This window comes from Macaca fascicularis, chromosome 2 (assembly GCF_037993035.2).
Source record: "Macaca fascicularis isolate 582-1 chromosome 2, T2T-MFA8v1.1".
Taxonomy (NCBI): domain Eukaryota; kingdom Metazoa; phylum Chordata; class Mammalia; order Primates; family Cercopithecidae; genus Macaca; species Macaca fascicularis.
In genome coordinates, this window is record NC_088376.1 from 131,061,294 (window position 1) to 131,086,665 (window position 25,372).

General features: G+C 38.6%; 1 protein-coding gene across 3 annotated transcripts in view; it reads left to right on the forward strand.

Annotated features, from left to right (window-relative positions):
• The first annotated feature begins 4,059 nt into the window (after positions 1-4,059).
• Positions 4,060-25,372, forward strand: part of TAFA1 (TAFA chemokine like family member 1) — a 558,244-nt gene continuing 536,931 nt past the window's right edge. For 2 of the 3 annotated variants that reach the window (XM_045385899.3, XM_005547567.5), the window contains exons 1-2: positions 17,244-17,736; positions 19,665-19,785. In XM_045385899.3, coding sequence (XP_045241834.1) covers positions 19,668-19,785 — 118 coding nt within the window. In that variant the 5' untranslated portion in view covers positions 17,244-17,736; positions 19,665-19,667. Of the gene's footprint in view, positions 4,326-17,243; positions 17,737-19,664; positions 19,786-25,372 lie in introns of those variants that run through there. The other variant, XM_005547566.5, reaches the window with a different exon arrangement.

Sequence of the window (25,372 nt, forward strand, 5' to 3'; positions counted from 1 at the left end):
GTTTGCTGGCCCACTTCTGGCTAAACAGAAGGATCTTTTCTTACAGGTAAGGTATTTCATATGCATTTTTCCACTCTGGAAACATGAGTGGTGGCCTTTTTAGGTCAGATATATAGGTCTACATTATGGATGGCACACAGTGCCTGCTTTTATAAGCTGATTGCCGATCTGTCCTTGCTTACCCTAGAGCAGAGAAGATGTTCAATCCAAATAAGCATCTTTCAGCTAAATGACCTTTGCTCAGCCTTACTCTCATTAGAACTTTGCCTGTCTACAGCATGGGATGAAACTAGGTTTAATATCTATTCAGTCATTCCTTAAGCATTAGATGTTTACATTTCAAGCAATACAGAATAATTCTGCTTTGTTGCTAATACTGGAGGTGGGGGATACTATTTTATGAGGAGAAATAACTTGACTTAGAATATTTCTACCTTTTGTAACAGTGTGCTGTATTTTAAGTTCCCACGCATTATTCAAACAAAATGTTTTATAGACTCATCACAGCTGGTGGCTGGAAGTGACTACTGGGCAATCACTCCATACCATCCTCTTCTTAAAAATGACAAGCTTAATTGTCCTACCCATGATTCCTAAGTGGAGAATCATAAGCCACAGAATTAACAAAAATGTTTAATGAGTGGTTCCGTGGGAGAAGAATAGAGTTCTTTAAAGAATGACGAGGAGAGAATGTCTTTCTATGTGGCACCTGAAAGACAATTTCAAGCCCCCACGAATAAGTAGTAGTATTATCACTTTTACTGTATGCTAGGCACGATGCTGGAAGGTACCTGGAAGAAGAAGATAAACATTTCTGGGAGCTTTGAGGGCAGTTTCTATCCTGTGGAATTGAGTACTTCTCATTAGCAAAATTGTAGGCCAAAATTCTTTCTCCCACTCTTCTCTTTTAGATCCTCCCAGGCCAGTTTTGGAGCACCTCCCCAACCCTACTCCAAACTGCATTTTGTGGAATCCATTTTTTGCAACAGGCGTCATTTACCTCTCCCCGTGCCAGCAGCTCCTGATCACCTGACCTCTATTCCTTGAAAGCAGAGCCTTTCCCTTGTTTGTATTTCTTACTCCTGTTTCTAAATCTGGTCACCATTAACATCTTCATGGAGTTTATCTTATTGAATGAGCCACCCTTTGTTTTAGTGAATGTAATGTGACTGAAAGAATTCCAGTTAAGGTACGTCAAGTAGAAATGTGATTGCTGATAGGACCCAGAGAAATTTCATAGAAATCAGGGGCAGGAAATACTATAAGGCCTGGGCCTCGTGGGAGACAGAACTGGAAAATGAGTCTGGATTTAAACAGCTCTGAGAGCCTCAACAGACATGGAGTCAATGGGCTGCATTTGAATGCTTTGTCATCATTATGCGTCTGTAGCCTTTTGTGTGTCCTTCATTTTGGGCCCTGCAACTAACCCATCCACTATCTTAGAATCCCAAATCCAAATTCCTTGGAAGCAAATCTGTTGGCCTCCCTCATCTTTTCCCATTATTCCCCAGGTCATCAAACAGCCCATTACACACAGTTGGGTTGAGTTGCATTGAGGGGAGAATAAGGAGGAAGAGTCTCACACAGACACAAACACACATAGACACACATAGACACACACACACACACACACACACACACACACACACACACACAGGGAGCATCCAAAGCTGTGGCCACTGATGGATAGTTTGAGAAAGGGGAGTGGTGTATTCTCTAATATAAGGTCTTAAGATAAGAGAAAGGCCAGGGACCTTTATGGAATAGCTAATATGTTACCTCAGCAAAGTAGGGTTTCGAGTAAGGGGCTAAGGTTGATTTTCACTTATATTCAAATCGTATTGAAAAATCATTTCCTATTTTTCCCAGGGTCAATTCCTGACAGCAGTTTGCAAGTAGAAGACTTAATACACATATTCTTACATGTGTATGTGTGTGGTGTGTTGAGAGAAAGCATATGGACACTATTGCAGTGGCAACAGAAGACAAAGTAGTATGGACTTTTCATGCTAGAGGAGATTTTAGAGATCTGCCGGCCCAACCCACACATTTTACACATGAAGAAATCCGCACTCATAAAATTTAGATGGTTAACTTAAGAGTGTACAGCTATTAAGTGGCAGAACAGAGACGGATCTCAGATCTCAGAAAGAACAAAGCTCAGATCCTCAATCCAATGAGCTTTACAACCCAGCTCTATTATATTTTTGTCTCCAGAAAGAAAGTCTTTATTATTAGGTTGGTGCAAAAGTAATTGCAGTTTTTACCATTAAAATTGCAAAAACTGCAATGACTTTTGCACTGACCTATAACTGAAGCAAGCCCAAATATATATCATGCTTTGTCATTGCATGGTTGGCTTATTACCTTTCAGTTCTCACCTCAAAGGTTAGTACCCCAAAGGGTTCCTTGACCACTACCTATAGTCAGTTCCACTCCTTGTTCCCCAGGTTTTCCACGACATCATTCTTTTCATACATTCAGATCACATGCCCCAATCTTTAATCACCTTGTGCATTTGTGTCCTCGATTTACTCTTCCAGTAAAATATGAGGCTCTATGAAGGTAAAGATTGTTTCTCCTCTTCACGTCTGCATCCCTTGCTCCTGTAATCATGCCCAGCATATTGTAGGAGCACCTAAATAAATAGTCATGCCTGTGTACATTTAATACATATAAATATTAAGAGAATAAGTGGTTGGAGAGAACACATAAACTCTTCTTGACCACATATACTTCCTAATTACTGACAGCATACAATGTTTAATATCTTTGTGCTATTATATTTCTCTAAAGATCCCCATATATTTTTGTGTGCTGTGTCATAATTTCAAGCTAAAACAAAACCTGGAATTCATAGCAAAGGGAACCAGCAACATCTGATTCAGATGTGATTTTACCTGCGTGGGTGTATTTCACATAACTGTGAGTGTGACCATAACAGAGAGTAACTTGGCTTAGAGATGCTGCATCCCAAATATCCTCTTTGTTTGTGACTCTGACTTTGTCCTGTCACTTTGTTTGTGACTTGTGACTTTGTCCTATGACTCTGACGGTAAGAATTGTTCATTCTTATTTCTGGCTCTTGGCAGCCTACAGATGCTTCCTGTTAGTGCTCCTGGCAGGTTACTGATGGGGCCTGTTGTTTATTGCCCTATCTATCAAGTCCTATTTATTTTTAAAATAAACTTTAAGTATACTGTAAACTCCCTTCACAAACAGATTTTTCCTCCTCTTACACTTGACAAGCCTCTAAAAGGAATAGTAACTCTGTCTCATAAATATTTGAACTTGCACCTTTTAGGAAAGAATTATACTTAAGCTACTCAAGAGCAGGAAAGGTCTCTGTCTGAAACCTCCCTTCTAACTACTCACTTCTGTCTTCCTCTTTAATCTCTCCCTCACTTTTTTTTTTTTTTTTTTGCATTATCTTATTCCAACTTTTATACTGCTCCCTTATCCCACTGCAGACCCAATTCTCTGGTCAAAACTGCTGTCCATGTCTTTATTAAGTATTGCTTATATAATGTAAATGTCTTTATTAGAAATATTAAAGGGTTTACTATTTCCAAGCTCATCAAACCCAAATGTTTTATATGTCCTGCTTGGTCCTACATCATGTGAATTTACTATTTTATTCAATCAACTAACACAAAGCTGATGAGAAAAGACTGTGACATGGTAAAACAAAAAAAAAATGCCTTGGGGTTTAGATTCATACTGACTTGGGTTCAATTTTAACATGACTACTTATTAGCTGACAGCCTTGAGGAAGTCTCCTAACTTATCTTACTATGTTTTCTCATTAGAAAAGTGAATACTAATGATACTGATTTGAGTAAAGATTCATGGTTGTGATAATTAATTTCAGGTGTCAACTTGGTTGGATTAAGGAATACTTAGGAAACTGGAAAGTATTACTTCTGGTTGTGTCTGCGAGGTTTCCAGAGGAGACTGGTGCATGAATCAGTGGACTGAGTGGGGAAGATCCACCCTCAATGTGGGTGGGCACTATCCAATTGGCTGGGGGCCCAGATAGAACAAAAAAGGAGAGAAAAAGATTTCCTTTTTCTCTCTCCTAGAGCTAGGACATTTTTCTCCTCCTGTCCTTGGACATCAGAACCCCAGGCTCTCCAGCCTTTGGACTTCAGGACTTACAAAAGCAATCTGCTGGGTTCTTAGGCCTTTGGCCTTGTACTGAGACTGACACCATCAGCTTCCCTGATCCTGAGACTTTTGGACTTGGATTGAGCCACGCTACTGGCATCCCAGGATCTCCAGCTTGCAGACAGCCTGTCGTGGGACTTCACAGCCTCCATAATTATGTGAGCCAATTCCCCTAATAAATCTCCTCATATGTCTATGTCTATATCTATACCTATATCTATATTATCTATCATCTATAATCTATCAATATATCTATATCCTATTGGTTCTGTTTCTCTGGAGAACCCTGACTAATGCACTGGCATTCTCTAAATATTTATAGCTCTTCTCTTTCTAAGCACATGGTAGCATTACATTCCACCAGTACTTCTCAGTTTAGGAATGGTTAAATGATTTGTTTTGACTAATGAAATGTGAGTGGAAGGGATGTGTTTCACTTGTGGACAGACACTTTTAGAGACAGTGTGTGATTTACAATGGTCCCTTCCCCCAGTGAGGCAAATGAAAACATATGGAGAAAGCTTTCATTATCCTGGGATCTTGACTGTTTATAATAAGCAAATCCTCCTACTGATCCCCCCTGGATATGCAGCATGAGCTATGGGGGTTGCTTGTTACTACAGCAAACATTTTTGTATCCTAACTGAAACATCTATTTGGCAAGGTTGTTTGGAGGATGAGTGACAATATACTTAAAGAGGCAACACAGTGCCACTATGCAATCAATCAGTGGTATCTGTCGTCATCAGGAACATTATCATTGTTGTTAGCATTGTTATTTTGTTAGATTTATTTCTATCCTGCATTTCATCCTTATTCCCATTATCTTAATGTACTTTAATATTTACATTTCTTGCCCTTCACTAAATTATAAGATCTTTGAGAAGGGCAACATACTTCATGTGCCCTCAGTCAGGAATAACCCATTGGATACGATATCCGTTCCAACCATTCTACTGTTGTAGCATGAATGCAAGTATACATAATACATAAACAAATGGGCATATTTGTATTCCAGTAAAACTTAATTTATAAAAACAGAAGGCAAACCATAGTCTGTAACCTTCATTTAGACTCTATTCTTATCCCTCTCCCTCCTTCTCTCTCTCCATCTTCAAATCTTCAACCCTAGTTTTCCTCCTTCGCTTGTGGGTGTGATTGTATTCTCTGCTTCCCCATGTAACCTTTTTCCTCAAAGATAAAAGTAGCCACCAGTAGCCCTGTTATAAAGGAAGTAAATCCCCTCCTCCCCTGTGTTCTTCCTTTGGTAATGTGCCCACACTTGAGCCAATCTCTGCTGACAGAGCATGGGAATTCCTGATTGGTCAGGCTTGAGTTATGTGACCACCGCTTGAGTCATGTGACCACCCGGATGATCAGAGAATGGTCTGTGATTGATTAATCCTTCAGAGCCATCAGGGGTGCAGATGGAAGAAAGTAAGATGCTTAGTAGACACAACAGGGGGCTTCTTACAAGCTCTTTTCTCCTACACATGCAGAGAAATAGGAAAGAACGAAATAGGAAAGAACCTAGTTCACAGGACCATCCTTAACAAATGTGTATTGGGTAGTAGGCTTGATACTTCACAGCCAATTTCCCTGGATATTCTTCAAAGACTTCCTGTGGGATCTGGAAACAAAAGCGTTAGCTTGTATTTCTGATGGATTGGTTCTGAGAGGTAGGGAATACAGCAAACTAAGAAGACTCTTAAGTTTCTGGCCAAAGCGCCTGGGTGAGTAGAGGTACCATATATTTAGATGGTTAGAATTCATCTCCTAAACTGTAAGGGGGAAACAACAATATGGATACTCCCAAGTTGGCTTGTAAGTTTTTTCCAGTGATCTGGGAAAACTTACTAAACTTTACAAAAGCTAATAAACAAAGCAATATAATGTTATATGAGTCAGGACTCTCTGGAAACTATCCAAATTCCTCTCTGTAATATGGGGAATGCCTGAAAATTCCTAATATGAAATACCATACTACAGGGGGAAAAATAAAAACCTTATTCTTGCTATTCCTGGCCACATAAGGTCTGTGTAAAGGGCGTTACTGGCTACCGTAGATATGTGTTGGACACTCAAAAACTGAGTCAGTTTAGTATACCAGTACATCTTCTATTTTTACTTTGCTCAGAAAATCTGATGAAATTATACAAATCCCTGAAATCTAATATTTCTGTGTGATAAGATTGTGTAAGAGGAGGGGGTGGAAGAGAAGTTTGGAAAATGTGGTGACAGATGGCAAGTGGGCTCAGGCACATAGCGTTCCTATATATAGGGGAGGGGACAATCTGGTTAATCAAGGGGAGGGGGGAGCACTTTCAAATTTAGATTCAAGTATTTTATATATTCAGCAACATCATTTAGTGAAGCAGCCTAGCCTGGTAGAATTTTTAATTTTTTTCTTGGTTGGGGGTGAGCTGTGTGATATGTATTTTTAACAGTTTTCCATATTCTTTCATGATGTCTACATTTAACAATCAAATTGTATCTATAAGTTTTGGGTGTGTCTGTTGAGAGAGGGATGAGAATATATATTTCTAGAGAGAGTTCCTTCCAAGGAAATTTACGACATTTCAAAAATTAGGGCCATTACAAGTAATTTAACACGAATGGAAAATTAAAGTGAATGTTCACAATGAATATGTCTTTATAGTTTAGTAGAATGAGCAGTGAGCTGGCAATGAAGACACTTGAGGTCCAGGCCCAGCTCTAGGTAATACAGTCCCAGGTAGACTGTGTTGCCTTACACAAGGCACTTCAGGTCTTTGAATCTTAGTTTGTTTATTTTTAAACTGAGAGTCTGGATTAAATTATCTATAGGATAATCTTGGTTTTATATTTCCATCGTTGTAGGCTGTGTCTTAGTGCTCAGTTAGTTAGGATGCTTTTGATTCCAAGTAACAGAAAGCCCAACTGAAGCTGTTTTAATTCATCACAGGGCAAGCCTAGTGTTGAGTGGACTTTCGGATTGGTTTGATTCAACAAAGGACATTTCCCCAACTTGTTTACTCTTCTTTCCAGGGTGTCAGCCTCATCCTGATGGGTTGGTGGCTCTTCAGGATCTGAAAATATCAGTTAATGACTCCTGGTTAATGTCATGCTTTTTTATACAACTCTGGATGAAAATAGAAGATCACTTCTGAGGCTGTCTTAGACAAGGGAGGAAATGTCTTTTAGAAGATTCCTGAAAGCTTGCCCTTGCATAACTTTGGCCCAAACTGACTTTTGTTCACATCTGTGATCATGTCAAGAGAATGGGGCTACCGTGAACTACAGGAAAGACTTCTGGAACCAGCGATTAGCTTGGCAGGGAGATTGTGGTTACATAAGTGAAAATCAAGAAGGATCATAAGTAATGGAAGCAACCATGAAATCTACCAAACATGGCTTGGAACACTTAAGTTTCATATGATCTACACAGTTAAATACAACTAGAAAAAAAATTAATGAAATAGAGGTTTTATATGGTAGCTATTATTGTACCAAGCACATAGTAAGTATTCAATAAAGATGCCTAGCTTGGGCTAAACTTAAATCTGTTAAACACAGAGAACATATCTCTTCGTTGGCAACTAAATAACAAGAAATTGCAGGTATTTTGGGGGTTGCCATAGTGACCAGAGGCCTTCTGCCGTACATTTTTGTTTTAGTGCAGTGGTTTTCAAACTTGGCTGCAAATTGGAACCACCTAGGGAGCTTTGAAAAACACTATTGCTTGAGTCCCGTCTCCAGAGTTCCTGATTTGATTGATCTGGGTGGGGGCCTGGGCATTTAGAGTTTTAAAAACTCTCCAGATTATTGTAAATTACTGCCAGGATTGAGGATTTCTGGCTTAGGGACTCCAAACATGAGCATGTTATGTGTGTTCTCATCCCCTCTTCCCTTGAAGTCCCTTTTATAATTCTCTTTTTCTGTACTCTAAACTTGTAACTGTTACATTCTTCTCCCTGAGCTGGGACTCCCAGAGATACCACATGTTCTCCATTACACTATGGCAAAAACCTGAATGTGAGGGTGGAAACCAAGAGTAGGGAAGGCGTACTGTCAATAGGGTGTGTTAGAAGAAGGGGACAAAAGGGTGGAGAAAACAAGAAGTGATGCAAAAAGCATTTTCCTCTGGCACTAGGATGAGGTTGGAGATGCACATTTAGGCACTCTCAGACTCAGATTCCCACACAAACACCCATACACATACAGACACATCATCTGAAATTCTTCCCAGCCTCCTCCCTGCTCAGCCCACTGCCAACCGCTTGCTTAGAATCTTGCTGCAAATTCATAAAACACCTAAAACACGAATAAATGAGAAGTGACTGTGTATTCATTCATTCACACATTCATGTATTCATATGTTCTATAAATATTGATTAGGCACCTACTATGTGCCAGGTTCATTGCCAGATGGTGAGTGAACAGTGATAAATAAAACAGGAGCTTATAGCACATTAAAGGCCTTAAATCTAGAAAGGATTTGGAGTGTATAAAGCAGGGCAGTGATTATCTTCTTCACCAGGAATTGAGTTCTAGTCTCCGTACCTCATTTGTTGAGTGAATCCTTGGTAAATGAATGACTGCCCAAATGAATTAGTGAGAAAAGACCAGAGTGACTGGAGCATGGTGCATGTGCAGGTGTTTAGGGAAAAGTGGAATAATATTAGCTTGGAAATAGGGGTGGATATCAGTTCATGCTGGACCTAGTTTTTTTAAAAATCAGACATTATATTCTGTGCATTGGGAAATAATTGCATATTTTCAAGAAAGGACCGATACGGTCAGAGAAAGTATCCCTGAAATCAGGGGGGATAAAGAAAGGGCTATTTGGGAAAATAACAGAATGGAAAAATGTTTCTGAAAGAGAGAACAGAATGTGAAAAAGCTTTGAGTCAAGAATGGGATAATATGGCTGGGTGTGGTGAGTCACGCCTGTAATCCCAGCATTTTGGGAAGCCAAGGTGGACAGATCACTTGAGGCCAGGAGTTCGAGACCAGCCTGGCCAACATGACGAAACCCCATCTCTACTAAAAATACAAAAATTAGCCAGGTGTGGTGGTGTGTGCCTATAATCCTAGCTATTCAGGAGTCTGAGGGAGGAGAATTCCTTGAACTTGGGGGGTAGAGGTTGCAGTGAGCCGAGGTCACTGAACTTCAGCCTGGCCAACAGAGCAAAACTTGGCCTCAAAAACAAAACAAAACAAAACAAAACAAAACAAAAGAATGGTATAATATGTTTGAGGAACTGAAAGGCACTATGCTGCTTTGCCTAATTATATGGATATAAAAGATAGTCTAGTGGGGAGACAATAACGGAGAAATATGGCACAGAACAATAGATGCTACAGCAAGTGCAGTTGACAGAATCTGTGGGAGTGTAGAGGAGGGATCTCTAACTTAGACTTGGGAGGCCAAGAGAAACTCCATAGAGAATGACATCAAGAAGCTAATCTGGAAAAGCAAGCCGAGTTAGGAAAAAGGAAGGAGAAGGGAAATGGTAGGTAGAAATGAAAGACAGAGCAAGTATTTTTCAAATAGAAAGAATGTTTCAGTAGAATTCTATACTTTTGCACACTCAAAGTTATAGAGAAGTGAGAAAACATCTTACAATTCTAAGCAAAATCTTAATTATACCAAATAAATCAAATTTAATTTTAAAACTTTATAGAGATTTACAGTGTACCAGATACACTGATATGCATCTAACAATGATCCTTTGAAGCAGGTATCAGTGAGGCAACTTAGGTGAAGTTACACAGAATCCAACAGCTAGTAAGAGGTGGAGCTGAAATAGACTCAAGCAGTTTGACTCCAGAGTTTATTTTCTCATTCCTGCTATTAGATTGCCTCTCTGACCACATTAAAAAATAAATAAATGAAAGGAGGAAGACCTAAAGAGGTATAGATTAAAATATATGTATTTCTATTTTCCTGTGTTTTTCTACTATTTCTGGAAATTGTCTAGTTCACATAATTAAAAACTCAAGCCAGATAAAAGAGAATAATAAGCTATATTAATAGTAAGACAAAAACTCCTATTCTTCAGAAATTTACTTAATGGAAAATCAAATATAAACATACGAAGTCAAGAAAAGTTAATAGTACTTAAACCCACACCAGGAAAATAAGATACATGTATGATTACTTTTTTTTTGTAGTTAACCACTGACACTATGTAGGATCCCATAGAAAAAGAAAGGCATTCCTGTTTTTAATATTTGGTTCATGTAGTAAAAAATTTACTGCCACAAAAGTAAAATCAACCACAATTTACAAGCAACAAATGGATGTTGAATATTTCAAGAAACAAAAGTACAGTACTTTAGATTGGTTAAGTGGATTAAGAGCACCATTAAAGGACTGACATGAAAAATGTGATATTTTGAGAAAAAAATAATAAAATATAAAAAATACAATGAAAAATCGTAAAACATAATAAAAACATATTGGCCAGGTGCGGTGGCTTATGCCTGTAATTCCAGCACTTTGGGAGGCCAACACGGGCAAATCATGAGGTCAGGAGATAGAGACCATCCTGCGCAACATGGTGAAACCCCGTCTCTACTAAAAATACAAAAATTAGCTGGGCATGGTGGTGGGCACTTGTAATCCCAGCTACTCAGGAGGCTGAGGCAGGAGAATCATCTGAACCCAGGAGGCAGAGGTTGCAGTGAGCCAAGATCAGTACCACTGCACTCCAGCCTGGGTCACAGGGCAAAACTCCATCTCAAAAAAAAAAAAAAAAAAAAAAACCCACAAAAAACAAAAAACAATATATTAAATTACAATTTAAAAAAAAAAAAAAGCACCAAATAGGCATGTTTGAAAAAGTGTTAGAAGTATGTATACTTAAATGTGAATGCTGGTAACATTTGTGTGATTGATTATAGATGACTTTTAAAACTTTTAGTTTAGATCTTGAGTTATCTACCCTTTAACATACGAATACATTATTTTATAAGTAGGAAGAAATTATAAAACATGTCAAAGTCCTTTAGTCCTAAAAGTATATATGAAAGCTTTACTGGCCTTAGTCAACATTATAATCATGCCTTCAATATTCATTCTCCTTTTCCCATTATTATCCTGATTCTCCTTTAAGTGCCACCCTCCCCCACTGAATGCATCTCTTTGGGGGATGCTCTCCAGAGTTAGGGATGTGGCACGTACTGTAGCTCTAAGCCCAACAATGTGATCTTTCCCCCTGTTCAAGGTCACTGGCTCAAGGAGGTGCAAGTGACCCAAGTTAAACTAATGAGGCATGACTAGTAGTTTGCTGGAGGAAGCTAGGAATAAATAATCCTTGCTCATGTGAGAAAACCCAAAACAATCCTTTCTCTTGTTCCTATGTGGATGAGGAAGCACATAGCCCAGGCAGCCATTGGCAGCCATGTTTCAGCCGTGATGAGACACCTGCCTTAGAATGAATAGAAATTCTGGAAGGCAGAGAGAGTTTGAAATGAGCTAGTTTTTGATGGCTTAGTCGAACTGCTCATCAAACCCACCTGCAAGTGAGTGCCACCTGTGGGCTATCAACCCATAGGAAACTGTACATCTTCTTTATTATTTACTCCAGTTTGAATTTTGTGTGTGCCTATTTGTTTTTCTGTTAATTGTAACCAAACACATCCTACTTCTTTCTTTCTATGCTATTCTCTTCCTGGAAGGTTACTATCACGTAATTAAAGATCTTTCTTCTAGCTTACTAAAAATTATTGAAAAATCACACGTTTTATTTTTCTTGACCTGGCTGGTATATTCTAGAACTGTGCTGTCCAATGCAGTAGCTATCAACCAAATGTGGCTACTTAAATTTAAAATAGTTAAAATTAAATAGAATTAAAAATTCAGTTTCTTGGTTGCACTTGTGACATTTCAAATGCTTAATAGCTACATACCAATAGTGGCTACCATATTAGCCAGCAGAAATAGAGAACATCTTCAACATTGCAGAAAGTTCTACTGAATACTGCTCTCTCTCTCTCTCTCTTATTCTCTCTATCCCTCTCTCTGTGAGTGTGTGTGTGTGTGTTTGTATGTATGTGTGTGTCTACGTTGGAGGGTGGGGAAGCACACAAAAGAGCGACATTAGATTGGGAAAGTTGTATTCTAACATCATCTATGCTGGTTAATTTGCCATGTTCCCTTGAGTAAGCCTCTTCCCCTTTCTTATGTCTTCATCTTTCTTCTAAAAATAACAGGCTAGACAAGGAGATTTTGGGGGTCTCTTCTAGGTCCAATATACTGAAATTCTAAGTGCTTTCTTTTGACTTTTAACATCTGTAGACGACTTTTTTTATTCTCCAGGGATCAGGTGTGAGATCTACCATCAGATCATATTGGATATCAAATCCTGAGAACCAGGGTGGAAAATTCACAATGATTTCATTTTTTTTTCTTCTAGCAAAAAATAAAAATAAAAATAAAAATAAAATAAAATAAAATCCAACACAAATTTAGTGGCAAGTAGCCATTGTTTTAAACAGTGTACAGGCCAATTCCCTTTACTTAGTGTTATCGCAACAAGGCAAGGTGGTCACCCTGAATATGGGTCACCACTTCATACATGAATATATTACCTACCAAAAAAACGAGCAAAGCCTATGGGGAGGGTCACAAAATCTACTTATTTCTTTCTTTTCTTTCTTGTCACCCAGGCTGGAGTGCAATGGTGATCTTGGCTCACTGCAACCTCTGCCTCCAGGGTTCAAGCCATTCTCCTGTTTCAGCCTCCTGAGTAGCTGGGATTACAGGTGCCCACCACCACACCTGGCTAATTTTCATATTTTTAGTAGAGATGGCCTTTCACCATGTTTGCCAGGCTGGTCTTGAACTCCTGATCTCAGGCCATCCGCCTGCCTCGGCCTCCCAAAGTGCTGGGATTATAGGCGTGAGCCACCACGCCTGGTCAAATCTACTTATTTCTGTAAAGGCAGTTCATTATGCATGCCATCCTGATGGTGAATTAGTATTTTATTTTTGATTCATTCATTATTATTCATTTATTCATTCAAGCATTTTACTGTCTACTATATGCTAGGCAGTATGTTAGACTCTGAAGATGCAGCAATGACCAATATGCTTGTCCTCCTTGCCCTCATGGTGATTCTTGTAAGGAGATAAAGCAGGCATTAAACAAATAATTCCAGAAATTGCTATTTATACTGCTATTTAATATTCTAGATGTGCTGTCCCAAGGGATATAAGGGGACATAGCACAATGACCTGATCTTGTCTGGAGCACTAGAGAAGGCTTTGGAAAGAAAGTTTCTCCATCCTATTCAAGAATCCAAGAGAAGAGTCTACTAGAAGCCAAGAGTTAGAACGTTTGTAAGAGATGAAGCTAGAGAAGTAGGTGGGCCAGTTCATGCAGAGCCTCGTCAACCACGGACATAAGATTTGGACTTTATTTTAAGTGCAATGGGAAACCATTGAAAGGTTTTTAAGTAGCAGGAGTGACATAATCATCATGTGTCTCAAATATGCTCCCTCCAGATGCAGAGTCGGGGAGACACAGGTGGGAGCTACATACTCCAAGACAAGTATACTTGTTATAGTTCAGGTAAAAGATGATGGTAGCCTGGACGACAGTAGTTGAATGGAGAGGGACAGACTGGATGGATCTGAGGCATAAACAGGAAGTAGAATTAGTAGGCAGTAGTGACTGATTGGATGCGGAAGTTTATGGGGAGAGACATGTCCAGAAGAGTCTTCATTTCTGGCTCAAACTATTGGGTTGTTGAATGGCCATTGGAATTGAGTAGCTTTGGGGGATCTGATCTTAAATCAGCTATGGATTTGAAAGTTTTATAAACCAAAAAATCATATTATTGTTTTTATTATTGCCAAAGCAATCATTTTCATGACCTTTATGTGCTTCTGATATATGTTCATATCCTTGCAAAAAAAAAAGGGACTACTTATTTGCCATAAAAATATATATGTATTGCTTTGGTTAGAGAAAAGGAGATGAAGCTGGTGGGATTTCAGCTTTCTCTCTGTGCTAAAAGGAGAATAAAGAATAAAGAAATGAGAAGTGTAAGAATGAAAGAAAGGACCTTATTCTTTCTTTTTCTTCTACCTGGAAGACAGACAAGATAAGCAATGAGGAATCACAGTTGATAAAGTAATTGTAGAGCTAGGCTGCTGGAGGTGAAAAATGAGACTCCTACATGAAGGTTATCTTTTTTTCCAGCCTAAGAAAAATCTTGTCTCCCATTTTCTTTTTCTTACAGTTACTGAAAATTCTGCCTTACGGATCCAGATTCAAATTGTAGTATGGAATATCACCAGTTTGATAGAAAATGATTTAGCTTCTCTTTCAAACTGTGTGCATTCCCTGTTGCTACTAAGGATCTTTATTCTTTCTTAAGCAGTAGTTGGGTTTTATTTTGTTGTGTGTGTGTTTTTTTTTGTTACTGATTTTGTTTGTTTGTTTGGTGTTTACCTTGTGAATGCTTTGTATTTTTAAGACATAGTTGTGATTACTGATGTGTATAATGCTCTCCTCATGGCTTAGTACAGTGCATGGAACATAAAAATTCAATTAATAAGTGAATTACGAGATAAAGTTTTCATCAGTCAGGATAGACTAGATGATGCTGCAATAACAAATAACACTGAAGTTGTAATTGCTTAAACAAAAACTATTTCTTATTTACTATGTAGATCCATCAAAGGTTGGTAGGGGAAGAGGAGGCCTCTGCTCAAGGACTCAGGCTGATAGCACAGCTTGTCCCTGCTTCAAAGGCAAGAAGAGATCTCAGGGTGTCACTTCAGCAATTAAATGCTCTATTGCTTGAGGAAATGCCATCAGTTCTAAAGACACCTTATTGGCTGAACCTTATGGCATACCCCACCCTAAATGGATCAGGAAGTGCAATCCTGCCATGGTCAGAAGATGGAAAGGCTCAACTTCTCTGAAAAATGTGAGACTAGTTTTGCTTTGAGTTGGGAGAATACACTAAATGGCCTCAAAGATCAATATATGTTGATTCTTACATTATTAGGACAAATGATCATTGGCTGTAATGCAATGGTATACAAGGTATTTGGAAGAAAAACATGGAACTCTGTTGATATTCTTGCTTCATTACATACATTTAGAATGATACTTAAGGCAAGTCTTTATTCCAGTATTTTTTTTCTTAATTTTCAACAATGGCTATCTGACTACCTTGAATGTAGTCCATTAGGTGGTGGATTAAATTTAATTATGGAAGTAACTATCTTGACCCTTATTTTAATCTCTAGAAATGAAAAACATAATGGTTACAGGTTTTCAAAATGGTAGCCTTTATTAGCAAAGGTGAACTTCCTTTTAATTTTAATTCATCAGCATAGTAAAACCACAACCAACAATAATCATGGGGCAAAGGCTGTCTTGTATACTTCTGTATTTCAAATACCTGGTGTAATATGTACCTCTAAAAAGAATGAATAATCATTTTTTGAGACTATCTTAATGCTAAAGAAATGAGAAAATATAATAGCTATATTTTTGGATTATTTTTTCCATTAAATATTTTATTCCAGTGTTTAGAAATGTTCTCTTGGGCTTGAAATCTGCTCTATCACTTACTACCATACAACCTTGTGTACGTTCTTTAACCTTCCTGTCTCCTCTCACATTCCCCAACTGTGAAACAGAGATAATAATAATAATACTTATCTTATGGGGTTGGTAAAAAGAATTAAATTAGACTTTACAAGACATACTATAGAATGTGCTAGCATCTGGTGAAGGTTTTATAAACATTACCTGCCACCACTGCTGTTTTTTTGTTTGTTTGTTTGTTTATCTTGATGCTGTACAGTCAGTGTAAACTTTCTGTACATACTCATGAACAACAAGAATGAGGCACAGATGTGAAACATGCAATACCAACTAGAACTTTGGCATTTTTAACTAATTTTTAACTGTGAGATTAATATTTACTACTACTTAGAAATCTGTTTAGATGTAAGAGTTAGTGAACAGTTGTTATATTACAAAGAGTTATTATGTGTGTTTTGTGCAATGTGAAAGACCAATTGACAAGATTGGTGAGTCTGAAGGATCCCTCACTCTCTCACTGTGTGTAACATGAGAAAACAGAATCACTTGCAAAGATGCGCAGCAGCATTGGACCTTCTTTATTGGGCCTCTGAAAGGCAAGAGAGTATCCTGGGGAATTTCAAAATGTTTCCAAGGAAGGAATATTATGAGAACTACCTTGATTTTGAAAACACCATAAAAGACTAGACAGTGTGATCTATAACAGTGAGGATCTCATCAATCATGTTTTCTGCGTTGTTCCCCAGGCACCTAACACATAGTAGGTGCTTTATAAGTGATCTGTGAAATAACTGAGGGTATTTCAGAGAATTATCACCTGTGCAATTGACAAATGAAAACTGAATCCCTTTCTATGCATCCCTGAAGTTTAGGCAAAATTATACTGTATTTCTGAAAAAGAAAGGGTTCAAACCATAGTACGAGAAACAAGACATTGAACTCCTGAGTGTTTTCCCTCCCTATCCCAGCATGTTATTTGAAGGAGAGAAAAAATTTTTTAAAAAGAGCTGTGAGCATATTTCTTCATTTGGTGCTAAAAATAACACATTTTTATTTATTAAACATGTTCAAAAAGTTCAGAAGGTTTTTATTGGACTTATGCATATATGCATCTATGTCCTATTCCAGGTAAATTCTAGTCTCCTATTTAACTGCTGAAACAACCAGCAGACTTAAATTAGTATAAACCTGACAATATTTGTGGTTAACTTACTGGTAAAAAGAACATTAAGAGGTAAGAAATGGCTTATATTTCACTTTCCCATTTACTGTGAGAAGTGTAACTCCCACTAATACTATCAGTATTTTGCAGAACGCTTTTTTTCTTGTTTCTCCTTCCCTCTTTACTCTTTTGTTAAATCAGTGGTATCAGTAGGACCTCTAACATAATAAATCAGGCAATATAGTGTTAAAGCGCTGCTTGAGTTGTTGAAGAGTTAGTGGGCAGATATTACAATTCACTGTAGCTGTAATAGAGGGTAATGTCACTTTAAGACATGTGATACTTTGGAGCGGAGGGATGTATTGAAACAGACTACTGCTACTTACAGCACCGTATAGCAGCCCTGCTCCTACATTTTGCTGCCTTACTCTGCCCCGAATGCACTGGAGTGGGGATGGTCCATCGGCAACTATAAACCGATTCTCATCAGGAAACTGCACATTATCTCCCCATCACTTCAAAGGTCTCGTCAGGCAGAGGTGACGCCAGGAGATGATTTAAAGGTGAAAATGACAAGGTTTCCACCCCTCAAACCTTGGCTCCTTTTCTGACAATACAGTCTGAATGAACCGATGTCTTTTTTTTCTTTTTTTTTCTTTTTTTTTTTTAACTGTGGAAATAGGATCGGAAGAGAGTAACATTTTTTTTTTTTTTTTTAAATCCTGATAAAGAAGATTGTTGGGAAGCTCTTTGAAAAAAGATTTCAAATTGTGGCACAGATGGATTTTAAAAAGTGTTAGATCTTTCCAATGAACACTAATAGAGTACTCTGCTCTTGGCTGGATTTTTCAGGTAAGAAGCATATTTGAGGGTTTAAGATTCAGAAAGCAGATCTGAAGCATATCCAGGCATATCTAGAGAACTGTGCAAGGCTGAATGCTTTATTTGGGGAAGACACTTAATAACATTGAGACAACCTCTTGGTAAAAGAGCAAGCAGTGAGAGTGGCATGCAGGAGGTTTGGAAGTAATGCTGAGAATTAAAGAAAGTTAAATTAAAAAAGAAAATATTGCAAGCATCAAGTCACAGTAATCCTTTTGAGTAGTAGGATCTATATGGGTGAAGAAATGAGCAAGAGAAAGCAGTCATTGAAAAACTATTAAGTTTTGGTTGTGGCAGGATTTTTCTTTCAAGTTTAGGTGAATTTCTAGTACATTTTAACTGCAATTCACAAGCAGTAAATACATTCACAGTCATCTCTGTTTTTGTCTTTCTGTAATTTGCAGGGTATTCTGAAAAAGTCCCCAAATACATTCATTTTAGGTTTCACAGGAGGGGTGCTGCTATTCATTTCCACTGAAGAGAATGCATGTATGTTATCCCGATAGTTCTGAAAACAATAAGGCAAAGTATGTTGTATACAAAAGTAAACAGTGGGCAGTGAAACTAATTAGAAAGTGAATGCTCCATCTGAATCACAGACTTAGGCATGAATAGCACCAAACTGTTGAAAATAATGTTTTCCTACTTTGCCCTTAATTATAGTTGTCACCATTTGTCTATTATAGTCCTAAAATCCTTCCAAGGCTGTATCTGTCTGCTAAAATCCACAAATGAGCCTGCATTATGTGCATATATATGATGTATATTTTTGTTTTCTGAACATCACAGTTTTTAATAAAGAACCAATTTTCATGAATAAAGAAGCCAGGCTGGGAGGTTACTAGCACGTTTTCAATGTATAGTTGAGGTTTTTGAAGGGTATGATTTGACAGTGAAAAGGAAAAGAAAGAAAGAAATCTTCTTCCAAAGTCCTCTCGACCTAACAGAAAAGCATACAGTTAACTGGATTCTTGTGTAGAAAATGCTTCCCTATAACTGGCTGAGTAAGGACGGTGCTTCAAGTTTGATTAATTTGGCAATATGAAATGCAGCATAAGGTGTTGTTTGAGAAATTGGACAATATATAGCGCAGTTGAGCCTTTGTAGTTCCTAAGATCCTCACAGGTGCAGATAAGACTGTCAAAGTTTCAGTGCCCAAGAAAAGGTACATATTCATCCATAAATACATATGCCACCTGTATATGCATATTCATCAATGCTGTACAACAAAAGCTACAATGAAATCTAAGGAGGCTAAGCAATATTGTAAATTATGGCTTGCTCTAGGATAGAAGCATAGGTCTTGCATCTGAAACTCATTCTGGCTAAACACAATCCCTTCTGATTCTTTGGTCCAGTCAAAAGGATCGGTTCTATCAGGAGATTACAACATGCCTCTGAGAAATGATTACTTAGTTTAGAAGACAGCATTGCAATTAAAAATTCATGACTGTAGAATTAAAAAAAAAAAAAAAAAAAAAAGAACCCACTCTTTCCTTCCAGGCTTATGTCAGACTTGCAATGAAGTTAGAATGAACAGGAGGAGTCTGCAGCTTTTCAGTGCCTGAGATAACTATAGTTTAAAGATCATTGTGTAAAGTAGGATTTTTAGTCAGCACGCATTGTTTTAAACTGACTGATAGTCTAAAACTTTATTTTTGCATTTTGGCAATCCTTGGAGTTTTGCAGAATTAAGAAAAAAAATGAATGTATGATCATCTGAAAAGGGCTTTCCCTCAATCCCACTTCATGGCATGACCTCTGCTGGATCATTAGTTCTAGCCAGAGAAGTAGCAAAGGAACATGACGTCTGAGACCTCCCTTCCCTCATCAGTGGGGCTGACTGAGCTGGGGGCTTGAAGCCGCGGGTAACCTTTCCTGTCGAATGTTCTCTTTAGAGAATGGCAATGGTCTCTGCGATGTCCTGGGTCCTGTATTTGTGGATAAGTGCTTGTGCAATGCTACTCTGCCATGGATCCCTTCAGCACACTTTCCAGCAGCATCACCTGCACAGACCAGGTAAGTCAGGAGCTGGATCCACTGCAGCCTCCTCCAGTCTTACCACTGTTTCCTTAACAGATGGTTGAATGCAAGTGACATAAAGTGCTGTAGTGTGGGCAGCTTGCCTTTGAATTCCAAGACATATTGTTGGCCGGATGCTTTGGGGGAAGGGGAGTGTGCCAAAATGTCTTGGGGGTATTCCTATTAATTTCTCAGAAAAGGTGGGTTTTTCTAAGTGTCACCCCACCTGCTTCTACACACCTTGAAAAGTAGAAGTCATCTGTTTTTGGACGCTTTGGCCAATAGCAGAATATTCTGCAAAAGGTGGAATAACTTTCAAGACTTGAGGATTTTACCTACTATAATCTTGGTCTGTATGTGGCTAAGAATTTTGTTGGGGGCATAGTCCCCAAATTAACTTTGGAAGCAAGTTGTCAATGAAAAGAAATTAAAAAGTAACTTACTATTTCTTGTCTGGTATAATATGCCTCCTTTCCTTTCTCCCTTCACTTTCTGTTCTTCCGGTATGCTCAGTGGCATTTTTCCCTCTCTTTTGGCAGTTTCAGGGATGAGGTCCCTCCCACCTGATTTTTGTTTTGTTTTGTTTTCCCTATATTGAATTTTTAGTTCCGGACGCATTTTGCTTTCTTCCTCTTAATGTTCAAAGTGTATTTTTCACCCATCCACGGCCTCGCTCCTCAATCTGGATTTTGCTCTCCTTCTTTGCCTCGCCAGCTTTCTCATTACAGTCCCTCCCAGCTCGATTGTCCTTACCTTCCCCGGTTCTCGGAAAAATTTCCTTCCATTTTCTGTTCAGCATCAGCCTTCGCATCCTTCTACTACCCACCCCGCCTTCACCCTCCACCCAACCTCCCTCCCTCCCCTCCCTTCCTCTCTCGCGACGGTCAAGTTCGGGCTCTGGGGACCAGTTGCGCGCCCAAGTTTCTGATGCTGAGTTCTGAAGTGCTCCCAGCCCTCCACCCGCCTCTCCAAATCCCATCAATGGCCTCCTCCCATCCGTCGAGCTTCCTCCTGCTGCGTGGTCCAGCGTCTACGCCCTTGCCTTTCCCTGGCTCCTCAGGCGGCCTGGACACCGATTCCAGGCTCTTCTGTACAGTCCTCCAGCAATACCTTCCGGGGCCCCGCTTGCTGCCTCTCGGGGCTCAGCTTCCCTGCTGGGGGCAGGCTTGTCAGAGCGCGGATGCAGCCCAGGGTCCTCCCGCGCGCCTGCACCAGGCTGCAGTGAGCGCGCAAGCCTGCTGGGTGTTGGAGTTCGGGCCGCCCCGGGAGAAGGGGTGGGGCTGGCTTGTGCTTGGGGCTGAGGCTGGGGGCTGATTCTGGGCCCCGCCATCCTGTTTCCCCACGCCCTGGTCTGAGAGGGAAGGCGAGGGGGCGCTAGTGCCCCTGCAGGTGGGCATGGAAACCGCCCTGCTTCAGGACGCGCTTGTATTTCTGCATCCTGTGTCCGGAGCCTGGCGCGGGAACAGTCACTCAAGCCTCAGTGCAACCGAGATGGAGGGAAAACAAAAGTGAATTTGAGATTCCCACATTACCTCCAATCGCTTAATCACAGTCAGTTCTGGCACAAATGTCTTTCACTACATGGTCATAAATAATGAACAATGCGGGACATTTGCACTCGTTGTGATGCTCAACAGTAAGAATTCATGGTAAAACAACTATTACGCGTATGTTTTAGGCAGGGCTTTTAGGATTAATTCACACTGTTTAGTTGAATCCTGATGCAAATGGGTGTAATTTCTCCCCCTTTTGCCCAGGAAACAGAAACTCTGAAAGGTTAGGTGGCTTGTCTGAGGCCACACAGGGAATAGCTGTCTTTGGAAGTCAGATCAGTATGATTCACTGCCAGAGCCTGTGTCCCTAGGAGGGGAAAATGCCTCTCAGTGCACCAAGTGACCATGCCAAATAGCTTCTTTGCAGAAGTGTGAGCCCCTGCATATAATTTTTGAAAACTTTCATTATGTCAAAACTTGGTCTCATCTGAACTGCACACCCATTCTGAGGGTGGCCATGGCAGAACTGGCGAGTGGCACATGGCTGAGGGGAGAAGGCAGGGCTCAGGGCTGGCCATCCAAGTCTGTCACTTAAGGTTAGTGACATAACCTTGGACAACTGACTTTTCTGCTCTCATTTCCCATTTATAGATATGGTGGTGGTGGGGGTGAGGTGGGGTGTAAATATAGTAAAAATAACTTCTAATAAGTCTTTTGTAAGCTGTAAAGTTCTTCACAAATATTGGAAATTACTGATGTCCCCACTTAATAGACTGTAAACCTGCAAGCCAGGGATGTTTGATGAATGAAGTTTTGCTGTTCACACAGCTAATAATCCACATAGCCAAGGCAACAACTCTTTTTTTTCTCTTGCTATTGTTTTGTTAACCATGTGGTACATGGCTAGAATATACCACCAATGCTATGTGTCTTATTTTACTCTATGCATATAATCATGAAATAGATACAGTACCATTTGTAACAAGCTTTCACATAGTTGTCTCTGTTAATCAGTGAATATATGGAGTTTTTCTGTGCGGGTTATGTGTAATAATTAAACTTATGTCTGTATAGGGCTTATTATTAAAATATCATATTTTTAAACTGAAAATCACATATTAGGTTCTGGCTGAAATTAAACTCAATATTTGTTTGCTCCATTTTCTTCCTTAGAATTTGTGTATTATCAACGAATGCATAGTTGATCTGTGTGTCAAATACCCCAAGAAACTGCAGCACTGAAACCAATTTTGACCCCAAGTGCTAATACATTTGAGACTCATTTCAACTTTATTGCTGAAATGAAGAAACTATAAATATCCCTTCCTAGATGCAGAATGATTAAAATGATATTAAACTTAACATCCAATAGTTCTATATAATACGTTTACTTGGTTTTTGACAATAGCTGCAAAGATTAAGGTGATAGATCTTGGTCATAGCCATATTCTAGATTATTCCAGTCAGATCCTTTAATACAATCTTTTGATTTTAAGAATAAAAATATGCCTTTTTTGGATTAGAGTTGTGACGTTTTGCCTTGTAGGTCTTAAATCTCCAGGGACACTAATGAAATGTGTATGAAAACAAGATAGAAATCAGGGCCAGTTATCTGTGACAATCCACCCCTAAATGAACAAATAAATAAATAAATTGCTGGATAAATGAGCAAAAAGGAAAAACATAATCTCATTTTCTCAAATCGGTTAAAACAAGTGACATGATGAGAAAAAATGAGACACCCGCAGACCCTGAGCTCTGCCACATTTGCCTAAGCTTGAAAAATCACCTCTTTCATAAAGCAAGAGCGGGCAGACTCCACGTGCATACCAAGTATCTGAGAAATGTGGAAAATGACAAATCTTTCACTCAGAGCCTTGAATGGAGGGAGAGTGAAAGCTTTACAGCTGCCTCCTCACCTGATTAGGAATGGCTCCCCCCCCATCCCCACCCTCTGCCACCCAGCCTCTTACAGGCAGTTTGGCTGTTCCCTACATGGTAAGATTGATGGTATTCAGACAGCAAACAGCCAATTTCAGTCTCTCAAGAAATAATCCACTACACTGACAGATGAGTGGAATTTGACATGATGTTCCCCTCATTCAGATTGCCTAACCTGGATGGCACCAGCCAGCCAGGATCCTTTAGGGGAAATGGTTAGAGATTTGGGCCAATTTCTGCTGTCATAACATGAAATCGAGACCATGTTTTTGTGAGGCCATGAATTTGTGATCTGTCTTCTCAATGCAGTGGGTTTTTACACAAACAGAATGAGAATATGTTAACTAGAAAACTGACTGATTTTAATGTATTCGCCTGCAGTCCCTAAGTACTTCCTATTTTTCATATTTATAGTATTAGGAATGCACCATTTATTTTCAGTTACTCACTAGTTAAGGAAGATTAAAACAGTCAATCACATGAAAGTGAATTTTAAAATTACACTAATGAGTAAAATGTGCTATAGATTAACAGATTTGTAATTTCAATAATTTAATATTTGGCTGGATCAAGTTTTTATTTGGGGAATGATGTAGGAAATTACCCTAACAACTTGAAGAATACTTGTGCTTTTTTTTTTTATTTTTCATTATAAAGCTATAGACAGGACATTTCATTTTAAAAAGACACACTGAACAATGAAAACTCAAAAGTGGTGTTCAGTTGTTTCAGGTAATTAAAATAGACACCTCAACTCTTTATAATCACCAGGTTGTTTTGTGTAACAGGTAAAAAAAAAAGATTGAATGGTTTTTGCTAATTGTAATTTTCTATTTTAGGATGAGTTTTCCCCTTATGGATATATGAATTATGACAGCAATTTTGATAGTTACCTAATTTTGAATGTGTGTGTGTGTGGTGGGGGGAGGTGTCCTTGAAACTTAGTAAAATATAAATCATCTCAAAATAATTTAGCAAGAAAAGATCCTTGGGATTCTTCAGTAATTTTAAATTATATAGATAAATTACATGAGACAAGAAGTTTTAAGTGCTTAATGAATCATTTATTCCTGAGTCACTGCTATTTTATTGACAGGGGTGTATGGAAATGATATATAAAAAGATTACTCTGAATAGAGTTGTCTGTGTAATTTATACTTGACCTGATTTACAGCTATATTAAGCAAACTACGTATGTTAGATATATTCATTTATGCCTTGATTATTGCATACTGAACATCACTATCCATTTTAAAGTATGATATTTTTGTTAAAATATTAAAAAGCATTTTTGTGTGCCTTATGTTTATTTATATCTTACTATTCAATATTACTTTATTGAAAGCTGCTCAAAGAATATGCAGTAGAATACCAGAGTACATTACAATAAAGGGTTGTTTTATAACTGTAATATAAAAGAAATAGTAGCAACAACCATAGTCGCATATTGGCTCTTTAAGAATGCGTACCAGTGCTAGGCTGCTAAGTATAGCGAATTGGCCTAAGGATTGGAGCAGACAGGTTGTTATTTGGTGCAAACTGGTGCTTAGTGATAATCCATCGATCATCCGATTGATCATATTGACCTCATTGTAGAGTCAGGGTGCAGCTATTGATATTTGATCAGACCCTATAGTATCAAAGCCAAGTAGAGATGCAAATAAATATTTCCTGCTGATCCTATGAACTTATAAGAAAATTATTACAATGCTATAAAAACTCTTACTTATGTGAGCTCAAGCCTGTGGTTTCAACTCCTCATTAGGGAAAATAGATGTTATACTACACTGCAAACAAAAATATTTAGAAATGGCAAAAATGAAGATTAGCCTTTAATTGTTAATTTCTTAAAGTTTACCTAAGAAGACAACTTGAACTCTTAAAAATTCTTTCAATTTTAAACTTTGTGCAAAAGTATCAAAGCTTAACTGGATAAATTGGCACGCCATTTTTGATAACAATTTAGTAACATCTCCCAAAAGGTAAAATGTGCAAATCCTGACACTTCCATTTCCAGGTGCTTATACTAAGAAAATTATTAGACAAATGTGAAAAGATATATGTTAAGCTATAGTTATTGCAACAATGGTTTTAATGGAAAAAACTGGAGAGGAGTTTCATCTCCGTCAAAAGGGGATTGATAAATCATA